Source organism: Ascaphus truei, chromosome 3 (assembly GCF_040206685.1).
Source record: "Ascaphus truei isolate aAscTru1 chromosome 3, aAscTru1.hap1, whole genome shotgun sequence".
In the NCBI taxonomy this organism is placed as follows: Eukaryota; Metazoa; Chordata; class Amphibia; order Anura; family Ascaphidae; genus Ascaphus; species Ascaphus truei.
The window spans coordinates 275,250,111-275,263,265 of NC_134485.1; the positions used below are offsets into that span (position 1 = coordinate 275,250,111).

Consider the following 13,155-nt stretch of genomic DNA (forward strand, 5'->3'; position numbering starts at 1 on the left):
ACATGTAACACCTTTTGCGCCGCCCCCCCCATCGCAGATGGGGACCATATGTCATAATACACTTGTGTTACCGGGTGTGGTGCGTTACCTGTTAGGCTCACAGAAGACCTGAACCTCCGCCACTGGGAGCCTGGGGTTACCTGATTATACGAACACAGCGCCTCCACCTGTAAGGGTTCCCACCTGAGTGGGATGGTCCTCTTACAGGAACACGGTAATAGTAATACACACACAATATACGTTAGCAACCGTTTTACTATAACTATTAATAACCTCTGTACTCTGTACCACACAGCATAACGCATATAACCATATACATAGAACTCCACTTGGTGCACACATCAACATAGTTATCTCCCCCCTCCAAAGTACCTGAGTGCTGGACACCAATTCCCTGATGTCCCTTATGTCCAAACCCACCCAATGTGTTGGAGATAGCGCTATCCCTTGACGTGTTTAATGCACTACTATAGGTTCCTGCCCGGGGCTCCAGCCCACGGGGCCGCAGTATAACTGGATTGGATCCACCTGATCCGACGCGATGTCCTCCTACGCGTGGGGTGAATTCCGGCGTGGATAATATCACCATGCACCGTACCGTCTAGACCTTCAGAGGATCCGTCTGCAACCGGCAGGCCGCAGACACTGCTTGGCGGGGCCTCCGTGAAGATAGTCTTTATATATATATATAGGGGTCTGAGCCCAGACCCAGGAATCAGGCTGCGCGCCACTGAGTGTTTCCTTAACTTAACCAAACAGCTAAAGGGGCAGATCTCCTTCCTTAAGGCCTGTCCCTGAAGCAACCACAAGCTGGGGCAAAGGTAACCATTATCTGTGGCCTATGGGGGTAACTGGCCTAGTGCAAGGGGCTACTGCTCCCCTGCACCCTCACTTACCCAGCTCCCTGCTCCAACTGACTGCTGCAAGCCTGCGAAATGTATCTCAATCCGGCTGCTGGGAATCCTTGGCCTTCATTGGCCACACGGGGGCACCTGGTATACTTGGCCCTAAGCCTCATGGGAATTGTAGTCCCGTGGAGGCTACTAATGTATTGGGGCCGTGTGCACGATTCCACTGCGCATGCGCGACTTTCTAATGGCCGCCGCAACTCCCGCACTCCATCTGCGCATGCGCGCGCATAGACTATGGCGGCCCCCGCTAGACGGGTGCGCCGCAGAGCCTCCCAAGCCTTGGCGCGCTCTCTGCTTCGGCCCCCACCCTTGCGAACAGCCGGCAGGTCCGTCGCTGGCTCCGGTGGCACTCGCGCCCGCGCTGAGAGCAAGGAGAGGGTCTCTGGAAGCTCAAGGGGACCGGGGCTACACACTCCCCCTGGTAAAATCCCAACGACCTCACTTGGGTAGCAACCATAACCATGTACAGAAATTATATAATAAAAATGCAGTATAATTATATAACTTATCACCTTGCAATGCTCTATATGAGATTACACAATTGAGTGAACATCACAATATAACTGCCTGTATCTTGGCCCGAGACCACTGCTTAGCCTCAAAGTGGGGTGCCCCAACTGAATCGTAGGCTACCCGATTGGGAGGGTGCCTCATTCTTTGGCTTCTGCGAAGCTCTGGCTCTACTTCTTCTGGAGAGTAATGTGCATAGTCCTGAGGCTCAGCCTCTCCCATTGAGGGTATAAATGTCTCTGAAAAGTCTCTTTGGGGCACGAAGCATGGACTTCTAGGATCCAGGGGTCTACTCATTGGAGTTCCCTTTTTGAAAGTGGTTTGTTGAGACCCTTTACCCGTAGCTCCCCCGGGAGGTGCCGTGGAGTGTGGGGGTTCCCTTTGAGAGGGGCCCTCCACTCTGACCGGACTAGTTTCCTCATTAGCTTCCACTGGTTCTGATTCTCCATCTAATGATGTAGTGGGTATCTCTGTATCTCCTTCCTCCATTTGTGGAATAGGGTGATTTACGATGCCAGCTTTTTACTCGGCCATCACTGTCTCTTATACGATATACTGGGAGCCCTGACATTTGTGATTTGACTTCATAGACGCCGTCACGCCAGCGATCAGCCAGTTTATGTTTGCCTGGGACTCCTAGATTTCGGAGTAGAACGGCGTCACCAGGACGAATCTGCCGATGGCGGACCTTATGATCATAAAGTCTTTTGTTATCAGTGTTCAAATGAGCAGAAGCTTTCTCGGCTAACTGGTAAGCGTTTTGCAGACTGTCTCGTAGCCGTTGTACGTATCGGAAGTGCGTCATGTTGGGTACCCCATCGGTAGATACCCGCAGACGTATATCCACCGGAAGCCTCGCTTCTCGTCCGAACATCAAGAAATAAGGAGTGGACCCTGTGGACTCATGGCGGGTGCAATTGTAGGCATGCACCAAAGATTCCACATGCTTGCTCCATTCTCCCTTCTGAGATCCTTTTAACGTGCCGAGCATGTCCAGGAGGGTCCTGTTGACTCTCTCCGGTAAGGCGTCTCCCTCGGGGTGGTATGGGGTGGTTCGAGACTTAGTAATGTTCAGTAACTTGAGCAGTTCCTTAATGATCTTACTTTTGAAATCCCGACCTTGGTCCGAATGCAGACGGTTTGGCAACCCATAATGAATAAAGTAGCGTTCCCATAGTACTTTAGCTACCGTGATGGCCTTCTGGTCTTTGGTGGGGAAGGCCTGAGCGTAGCGAGTATAATGATCTGTGATGACCAACACGTTACTGATGCCTCGGGTATCAGGTTCGATACACAGAAAGTCCATGCAGACCAAGTCCATTGGGCCTGAGCTTTTCAGACGAGCCATGGTGGCGGCTCTGGTAGGGAGGGTTTTGCGCTGGATACATCGGGAGTACCGACGGCAGTGCCGCTCCACTGATTCACGCATCCGTGGCCAGAAGAACCGATCACGCACCAACCCAAAGTATTTTCTACGCCCAGATGGCCATGTTCATCGTGTAAGGCTTTGAGGACCAGATATTGTAAGTTTCGGGGTAGGACCAATTGTTTCCTCTCGGGATGGTCATGGTACTGTACAACCTGATAGAGTAGACCGTTGTCCAGCTGGAATTTGTCAGCTTCCCACATGAGAATCGCTACTAGGTCACTGGGAGCCCGCTTCAGCATATCAGGTTTGTTTTTCTGCAATGCCTGGAGAATAAGGCCCACTAATGGGTCCCTTACCTGGTATTGTATCATATCTTTCCACGAGATAATTTTCAGGGGTGACGTTCAGCCCTTCGGGGTCACAGTAGGCAGCAGGTAGAGCCTTGGATTGACATCCCAATGAATCCACGACACGTAATTCAGAGAAGGCCACTTTATTCCCCACTATAGCTGCCGTGTTGCACATGGCTCGCATTCCTGGCCCAGGAATTTCTTCCCAAATGTCCCCATCCGAGGTGGCCTCTAGTCCGGGCCTTCTAGATAGGGCATCAGCTCCAATGTTTAGCGGCCCAGGCTTGTACTTCAGAGTAAACCTGTAGTTTGAGAGGGCTGCTAACCATCGATGGCCTGCAGCATACAGTTTGGCGGTTGTCGTTATGTATGTCAACGGATTATTGTCTGTACGCACTTCAAAGTTGACCCCATACAAGTAATTGTGGAGTTTATCCACAATTGCCCATTTGAGGGCAAGGAATTCCAGCTTATGGACGGGATAGTTCTGTTCGCTGGGGGTTAAACGGCGGCTGACATTGGCCACGGGTCTGGGACCCGCCGGGTATTTCTGATGGAGTACTGCTCCTAGCCCGTTGAGGCTTGCATCCATATGAAGGACGTAGGGTAGTTCGGGATCGGCATACGCGAGAACGGGTGTCTCTGTTAAATATTTCTTCAGATCAAGGAAGGCTTGTTCACATGTGTCTGTCCACTTGTCATCGAGCGGCAGTCGCGCGCATGTAGCAGGTCACCCGTATCTTCTGGGTATATTTTGAGAAGATTGTTAAGGACCGTGGTCCTACCGGATAACCCTTCTACAAAACGGCGGTAGTATCCGCAGAATCCTAGGAATGAGCGTAGTTCCATGACGTTTCCGGGTCTTGGCCATTCCATCACTGATTCAATTTTGGCGGGATCCGTTGCTATCCCTTCCGCGGATACTATATGTCCCACGTAGGTCACTGAGGTACGGCAAAATCGACATTTGTCAAAGGATAACTTCAGACCCTATTGCCCCAGTCGATCCAACACCTTCATTAGCCGTGTCTCATGTTCTTCCACCGTCTTGCCAAAGACGATGATATCATCCAGATAAACGAGACATTCCCGAGGATTCATGTCTCCGATTGTCTTTTTTCCATCAACCGTTGGAACGTTGCTGGAGCTCCACAAATACCATGGGGCATGCGAGTGAATTGATAGAAGCCAAGGGGGCATACGAAAGCCGTCTTCTCCTGATCGTCAGCACTCATAGGCACCTGGTACTACCCAGACCTCAAGTCCAAGACACTGAACCACTGGCTTCCCGACAGTGCATTGAGGATTTCTTCAATTCGTGGCAGTGTATACTGGTCAGGTATGGTACGGTTGTTCAGGGTCCGGTAATCGACACACAATCATACCGACCCATTCTTCTTTCGCACCACCACAATCGGCGATGCGTAGGGACTACGGGATTCAGTCACAATGCCCACCGCTTCCATCTCTTGTAACACGTCCTCTCACATCCTCCACATCTCGAGGGGCAATACGACGAGATCGTTCCCGAAACGGAGTGGTGTCACTTAGCCGGATAGTGTGTTGGGCATTTCGGCTACAGCCCACATCCATGTCACTCATGGAAAATACACCCTTCCGTTCTTCCAACTTGGCAGTCAGCCGTGCCCTCCATGCCGCGGACACGGCGGATTCCCTGAAGTCAAAGGCCATCTCCGTGGTCTGCTCCAGTGGTGCTGCCTCATCTACTCGGGCGGACATCATATCGACAGAGGTAACCGTGTATATCCGTCCCAATCGTTGCCCATGGTCTAGGGGCATGGGATAGGGAGAGGTGTTGTGAACATATACCTTGACGTTCAGAGGCATTTTGCCCTTCCACTCTCGGATCTCAGGCACAAGTCAGTAACCCCAGTAGGCATCCTCTTCGGGCGCACTCACTAAGGAGAAAAGTTGATCGGCCTTGTCTCGTTCGGGATAGCAACATTCCGCCCACTTAACTTCTACTCCCCCTGGGGGAATCACGGTCACTCCTTCGTGAGTATTGAATAAGTCTCCGTATTCTACTTCATCCGGGCTCGGTGGGTCGTCTTCCGTCATACTGGATTGTATGGGTAGAGCCGAGAGGGGTAATTCACAAGCCTCTTTCAAGTATGCTCGGAACACGACCCGTACCACATCGGTATTCGTTCCCAGGATAATCGGGGCACTGGGATGCTCTTGAGGTTCGGGGCATATTAGCACCTCCACTTCCATTGGATGGGACTTGCCAGTGTTCAACTGTAGTATGGCCAGCCGATGTTTCACCACTCCATCAATGGGATTGGCCTCCTGACTAAGTCCCCAGAGTTTCATAGTGTCCGCAGTTTGCAATGGCAGGTGACTCAGATGTTGTTCATATAAACGAGCGATACACAATGGTCAACTGAAATCCAGTGTCCAACAACGCGGTTGCGTAGATGCCTTCTATGAGGATGCGTATATGGGCCGCCGGTCCCACCCGTATGTAGGCGTCCGTTGTTATGGCTTCTCCACTGCTGGGCGGGGTGAAGCCCTCGGAAAAGTAAGGGACTTCTTCAGTCTGTGCCGTGCAGGTCATGGCTTTGGGTGGGTCGGATCTGTCCTTTCTTGTCCCTGGGCAAGCCTTAGCGAAGTGCCCTTCTTGGCCGCACCTGAAGCAGCCTCGACCCCCCCTTGAGGGGTCTCGGCCCTGGAGGTCGCCGACTCCCTCTTGGGGAAGTGTAGTGCCACAGTAGGATTTTTATGAGCAGGGGAATCCTCCTCACCTTCGATCGCTTTGGCCTTTGCAATTGCTGGTCTCTTCAGTTCATCTTGCGGATATCCTTTGGCCGAAGTAGCAGTCTTCTCTCGTTTTGTAGAATCACTCGGGGGCTGTGGTCGGTGCAACCGTAGATTACCTTCGTGAGCTAGTACTTTATCCATTAACTCTTCGAACTCTAGAGGCTGATCTGGAGAGAGAGTACAACTGACTCGTATCGCCACCGGGTGCATAGGCAAGGTGCCCTGTAGAAGTTGCTGGACTCGCATGCCATCAGCTTGGGCTGCAGGAATAACAACCTACTTTATCAGAGGCCATAGGGTCAACTGGATCCGACGAAGAAACTCTGACACTTCTTCGCCTTCGACTTGCTTGAGCGTGTAGAATTTGGCCAGTAATGACACGGCGTCCTTAGGAACACCGTATGTCCAGGTAGCACCTGGATCAGTGCTGCCGCATCGGCGTTAGGGTGTTTATTGTCGTAGAACTGCACCATATGCGTGGCAGGTGGTCGTAAGCATTCAATAATTCTTTGCCGCTTTACTGCATCAGAGAAAGTCCACTCCGGGAGCATGTGTTCCGTGTGGTCTTTCCATTCCTCAAATTCTGCCTCACCCGCCGGCGTGGGTCTATTCCCGGAGAATATCTTGAGCTTGCGGTATTCATGAGTCCACCTGTAAGGATTGAGGGGCCCGGGATTGTATACTGGCTTGGAGTCTTGTACTTGTCTGTCGTTGAGGGGACGGATAAACGGAGGGGGGGGGGGCAGTCTGGAGGGGGGTCTCGACGGAGGACTCGGGACTGAATATCACCCTGGTTATCAGGGGCTCTAAATAGAAACGTTCTTGCGACTCACCGCCAGGGTTCCATGCTTCAGCACAAACAGGAAAGGTAAAAAGGGCAGTGGGGATCAAGGTATCCCCAAAATGATCCTGGGGTCCCTAGCTCAAGGTGGGATGCCAAGTTCATGCCCAAGTCACCCTGAACCCGGTATAGAGGTTCAGGGGTGCTCTAGCTATGTCAAAGCTGCACGGTTTTTATTGTGTATATAACGTTAAAGTCAGGATTTTGCAGGGTTTCAGGGATAAGGCTGGTAAGAGTAGAGAACACATATTCTTCTATCCCTGACACCAGACCAGACGACTTAGACCCGTTAAAACACAAGACACAGAAGCAAAGAGTATTTTATTAAAGGTTTTATTTAATAAATACATATGCTGGTACCAATGTATATGTGACTTTGGGATTTCCACGTCTGTGGTTCCGAGGGACCAGATGGCTACCAAGCTTGGCGCCACCGAGTCTGCTCAGGACCCTGAGTTCAAAGCCTCAGGGATGCCAAGGTGTTAGAACAGTTATCTCTGAGTACCCCAGTTCTGGGCTAACATAGGGCTATCCGGTGACCATTTGCCCTGCCCCAAACTCTGCGGAGCCTGGACAGCGGGTAGGCTAGATATGCTAAGAGGCAGAGGTGCCAGGTTGGCGCATGCCCCTTAGCAGAATCCAAATCAGTACCCATCCACCTTCAGTATACCGGCAAATCAGTGATAGGCTGGCAGGAGAATTCCCACACGCTGATTGTTGTAGTGGTTTCTGAATGGGACGCTAAAACCTATAAGAAACCTTGCAGCCAACCAGGGCCCGAGATTCCAAGCGCCAAACTAACAGCGGCAAATTCAAGTTACGGAAAAGATGCTTTGTGAGAAATAGACGCGAGCCGGCTTCAGAGATTTTTACTCAAGAAATTTTCTAAGTCCCGCTTTTGAGGGACGTAGTGGTCGCGGCTGGGATTGCATGCCTGAATTGCATTCCAGGACTTTCGTGAGTATCTCCCGGTCATTGGAAAGGGCTCCTACAGACATCGGTTATTAACATTTCGTTCCAAGGGAGATTTATTTTGTTAGCCGCATTCCCAGTAAGTGTGTTTTCAGTTCAAATTGTGTTACATTGTGTTTGTCTAATCCTGGAATAAATTACAATTTATTTTACTGTTTCGTCTTGCTCAATTAAATGATCCCGGTATAAAAGGTGTTAATAAACCTGGTATCCCGTGACACTGTGGTCTTGACCTTACTCCATTTGTAACAGTTTTACATTCGTCCAGGTCCTGATGTAGCAAAGTAATCCCAAACCATCACACTCCCACCACCATACTTGATGGTTGGGATGAGGTTCTTCTGTTTGAACTTAGTGTTTGGCAAAAACCAAACATAACGTTTTCTCAAGTCTTGTGCATCATCTATAAGCTCTTTGTTGAACTTCAGACAGGCAGAAATGTTATTTTAAGAGAGCAGTGGTTTCCTCCCGGCAATCCTTCTATGAACACCATTCTTGTTCAGTCTTTTTCTGATGGTTAAGTCATGAACACTCACATTAGCCAAGGCAAGAGTGGCCTGCAGATCCTTCGCCGCCTAGTATCACACGTGTGCTGCTTCGGCCAATAGGAGCTCGCCACAATGTTAAATCCACTCGCCCGGGGCGTGCAAATATATAGGTTTGTCGAACACTGTATATATATATATATATATATATATATCTATCTGGACTGGTGATTAGCCATTACTTTGCACTTTTCACCCTCTGCAGCTGGGTCAGGCTTTATAGTCTAACTAGCACCTCCCTGTCTGCCACAGTGGTATCCCTCACTGAAGCAGTGTCTTGTGTGTAACACCCTACCTAATCTTTACTCAATATTTCATTGGTTAAAAGGGTTCTGACAAAAGATATCATCTAGGCTATACCTCATTTATTCAGGATATATATAGGCAACACTCACACAATTACAGTGTCATACTAAGTCTAGTAACAGATATTTATAATACTGCAATACTAGCACTCTAGCCCCACCTCTTCGGTTCTTTTTAAAGGATTTTTTTTAGTTTTTTGTCCTGCATCTGTGGCTTTCCAAACAGTTTTATTTTAAATTACTCAATAAAGATTATTTTTTAACGGGGGTGTTTTCTCAAGTGCCACAATATAGGGATTCTCTCTTTCCTCAATCTGTAATTATTTAAACACTTGATTCTATTTATCCTCTTTAATTTAGTTGATAAAACCAGGGTTTCACTTACATTTGCACATACCCTGATTCTTTATTACTCATTGTTTGTCTAATTCATACATCATTTAGTTTCAAAAGAAATGGAATTGATTAATATAAACCCAATTGGATATTTAAGAAAAGACTGTTTTGATTCAAGAAGGTTATCATGGAAAACTATGGAATTTCCGTGATTCTCATTGGGGTTCACAAACTTGTTCTCGCCACTGTAGATGGTCTCCACAAAGTAAATTTAGAAGAGATTCAGATCTATTGGTAATGCCACCTAACCATATTCCTACACTGGGAATGTGTATATTAAGCAGATGTAAAACAAACAAATATTGAAGTTGATTATATTAGGATGTCACATTTAACCCCTTCCTTGCTTCGCACTATCTGCAATATCCCTGTATAGCTGTTAATTCTGTAGTTATTGGTATTTTCATATTTTGTGTATCTAACTGTGAACATAGCATTTTTTAAGAAAATGTAACGTGCAGGTGAAAAATTACATGTAAAATAGGTATTCATGTTCACCCAAAAAAATATTGGGTGCAATCACAGTTTTGCTATACAATTGCTCATAACAGGTAAATGTGAGTTTTACAAAGTGCAGAACAAAGTCCAAACGAAGTGGCTTAACCTTCTTAAAATGTGATTCCTAACATTAATTCATACCAAACACAGTAGGAAAACCTTTTATTCTACTTCTAAAAGCAATCCCAGCATTTAACTTTAATTTTACCAAAACACATAGTAAAAAAGTAAATAGCCGCTACAGAAATGAGGGCTAAGAATGCACAAATATGAGCTATGCCGTTTCTGGAGTGTATGAGAAGAGTGAGTAACACTGCATGGCGGTCTCTGCGGCTGGAATATTGAGTTAAAATTCCAATCAGTGGGTCCTGACCTCTCCTATTGTAGATTAGTCAATATCCCTTTGCGGTCTTTTCTGGTGGGGAGCAGAGAAGTGAGGGACCTAGATCCCAATGCTAGTACAGTATGCACAGTGTAAATCCAGATGGGACAGGTTGCCAGTCGAGCAAATGGAATTGCTACAGCACCCTTTCATAGCCTCACAAAGAGAAACCTGTTTGCATGCAAACCCTAAATGCCCTTTTATATTTTAGTGTTACAATGTTTTCTTGTGTACCAAAACCAGCTCATGTCTTACACGGGCATTGAAATGATGAATGTCTAATTCCTAATGACATTTAAATGTTGTTTTTTTGTCACTCTTTAGGTTTGACCGTTGCCTCCATCATTTTTGGTTTTTTGCGTTCTTTGCTAGTTTTCCATATTCTTGTCTGCGCGGCACAAGCCTTACACAACACGATGTTTCAGTCACTTCTCAGAGCACCGGTCCTGTTTTTTGACAGAAACCCAATCGGTAAGTTGCTTGCACATTTACTTCCTTTGTGGTGATATGTTGTAGAAGCGAACAGTTTTACTACCAGTCCTTGGTTTGTCTTCCTGCAAATATGGCTACTGGGTCATAATGTGATGGTTAATGCATTATCTAGTGTACTGTAAGTGAAAAGCCAATCTGCACAGTGGAGTTTCATCATCATTATGAAATGTGAATTAAGTTTATGTAGCGCACTTTCCCCTACCCTATGGGAGATGTGGCGGCTACAGTGTGTGTGTGGTGGGTTACCTGTGGCTCACAGGAGGCCTGAACCTCCGCTGCTGGGAGCCTGGGGTGTACCTTATCCGTCTGGTGACTGCGCCTCCACATGTGCAGGATTCTAACTATCTTGGATAACCCCGTCACAGGACCTAATGTAATAACACACTGATAAAGATAACAGTTTACTGCATGCATATGAAAAAGGAATAACAATATAACACCCACACCAAATAGGCCACGCATGGCCGTAACCCCACAGTGCCCTCCAACACAGTGTCCACACCCTGATGGGATATACCCCAAAGTACTGAGGTGCTCCTTGTCACCCAACCACACTGGTGTCCACAAGAGTCAACCCACCCAATGTGTGCTACAGCACTGCCAACAACTTAAGTGTGATTTGTTGGTGCACTTGGAGATACCTGCCGGATGCTTCAGCAACCGGTAACGGCGACTGAAAGCTTGTAATACATAGCTAAACACAGGACAAGTGTATAAGCAATGCCCATGGAATGGTTACTCACTCATTGCTCCGTGGGACTCTGGGTGTTGGCAGGCGTGCACCTCAGTCTTTGTACCGTGAAGCCAGCAGTCCGGTCTATACTTCTTCTTTCAAGGCAGCTGCTCCGCCATCCCAATCCTCTTTACCTCCATACTGAATTACCTGGTAGGAGCACGCCGCCAGCACCCAGAGTCCCACGGCGCAATGAGTGAGTAACCATTCCATTGGCATTGCTTATACATTTGTCCTGTGTTTAGCTATGTATTACAAGATATAAGAACACCTTTGTAAGGTTCATATAAGATCTACCTGACACAAGGCTATTTAACAAGCATAGAAAGTGGTGTTTTTCAATTGGTTTACAACGAGGGACATTACTCTAACAGTTAATCAAGTTTTTTGAAAGAAGGACAAAGTCATTTGTGTGTTATATTTTGTACACTTATATACATGGACATATCAGGTTTGCATCGCAGGGGGTTCATTCCCCCCATCCTTTTTTGTTCCCTATCTAATGGGCCTGTCCGTGCAGCAACCACAAGCTTAGGGGAGTCGGGGCCTAGCTGGGCCTAAGGGGGTCTCTGGCCTTGTGCAGGGGTCACAGACATCCTGCACACACACCCTACCCTCTCCTTATCCCAGCTCTGACTGGCATGGCTCTCTCAGCACGCCAAATGTATGTAATTGCTGCTCCGTCATCTCTGCAGCCCTATTGGCTGTTTGGCTGCATGTGGTGCGTAGCCCCTGGGGCTGCAGGGAATTATAGTCCCTGCAGAGCCTATTCCCCTAATGGCTGCTGCTATCCTTACTTCTGTGCATGCGCAAGCCTCCTGCGCATGTGCGCACATAAATAACATGGCGGCGCCCTGGAAAAGGAGCCTCCGGTGCCCGCATGCCCCGCCGTTCCCCCGCCGCAGCGGAGGTAAGGGGAAGCCTGGGGGCGGGGGGGTGAGGGGAGGCACAAATGAATCATAGGCTACCAGGTTGGGAGGGTACCTAACACGTTGGCTTGGCAAAGCTGAACTCCCTCTGGGGAGTAGTGACCATACTCTTGAGGCTCAGTCTCTCTCATTGTGGTACTACAGTCTCTGAAATATCTCTGTGAGGTATAAAGCAAGTACTTCTGGGGTCCAGAGGAGGGCTCATTGGAGCCAACAGAGTAGGTGTCTGAGGCCTGGGCCCATTACTCATAGCTCCTTCGGGAGGTGCCCCTTGACTTTGGTCTGTTCCATAGGATCATCGGTTACATAGTTACTGTTAGGTCCGGAAATAATTGGACACTGATACAAGTTTTGTTATTTTGGCTGTTTACCAAAATAAATTCAAGTTACAGTTAAATAATGAATATGGGCTTAAAGTGCAGCCTATCAGCTTTAATTTAAAGGTATTCACTTCCAAATTGGAGAAAGGGTTTAGGAATTACATCTCTTTAATATGTAGCCCCCTCTTTTTCAAGGGACCAAAAGTAATTGGACAATTGACTCAAAAGCTGTTTCATGGACAGGTGTGGGCTAGTCCTTTTTTATTTCATCAAGTAAGCAGGAACAAAAGGTCTGGAGTTGATTCCAGGTGTGGCATTCGCATTTGGAAGCTGTTGCTGTGAACCCACAACATGCGGTCAAAGGAGCTCTCAATGCAAGTGAAACAGGGCATACTTAGGCTGCAAAAAAAGAAAATCCATCAGAGAGATAGCAGAAACATTAGGAGAGGCCAAATCAACAGTTTGGTACATTCTGAGAAAAAAAGAACGCACTGGTGAGCTCTGCAACACAAAAAGGTCTGGACGTCCACGGAAGACAACAGTGGTGGATGATCGTAGGATCCTTTCCATGGTAAAGAAAAACCCCTCCACAATATCCAGCCAAGTGAAGAACACTCTAAAGGAGGTAGGCATATGTGACAGGGTAAAGTCAGCCACTAACAGTTATGCCTGGGAGACATATGTTTGAATGCTTCATCCAGCACTCAGAGGGTTAACCCAGGAGGAAGGGTTGAGTAATCAGAAGGGAGCCAACACACCTGACAACTAGGATGACATATAAGGAAGTCATTGTTGGTAATCAGGTGGCGCTCTCTCAGACA

General features: G+C 47.9%; 1 protein-coding gene across 2 annotated transcripts in view; it reads left to right on the forward strand.

Moving 5' to 3' along the window:
- ABCC4 (ATP binding cassette subfamily C member 4 (PEL blood group)) overlaps positions 1-13,155 on the forward strand; it is a 356,776-nt gene that overhangs the window by 145,483 nt on the left and 198,138 nt on the right. For both annotated transcript variants that reach the window (XM_075590857.1, XM_075590858.1), the window contains exon 19: positions 10,185-10,331. In XM_075590857.1, coding sequence (XP_075446972.1) covers positions 10,185-10,331 — 147 coding nt within the window. The remainder of the gene's footprint in view (positions 1-10,184; positions 10,332-13,155) is intronic.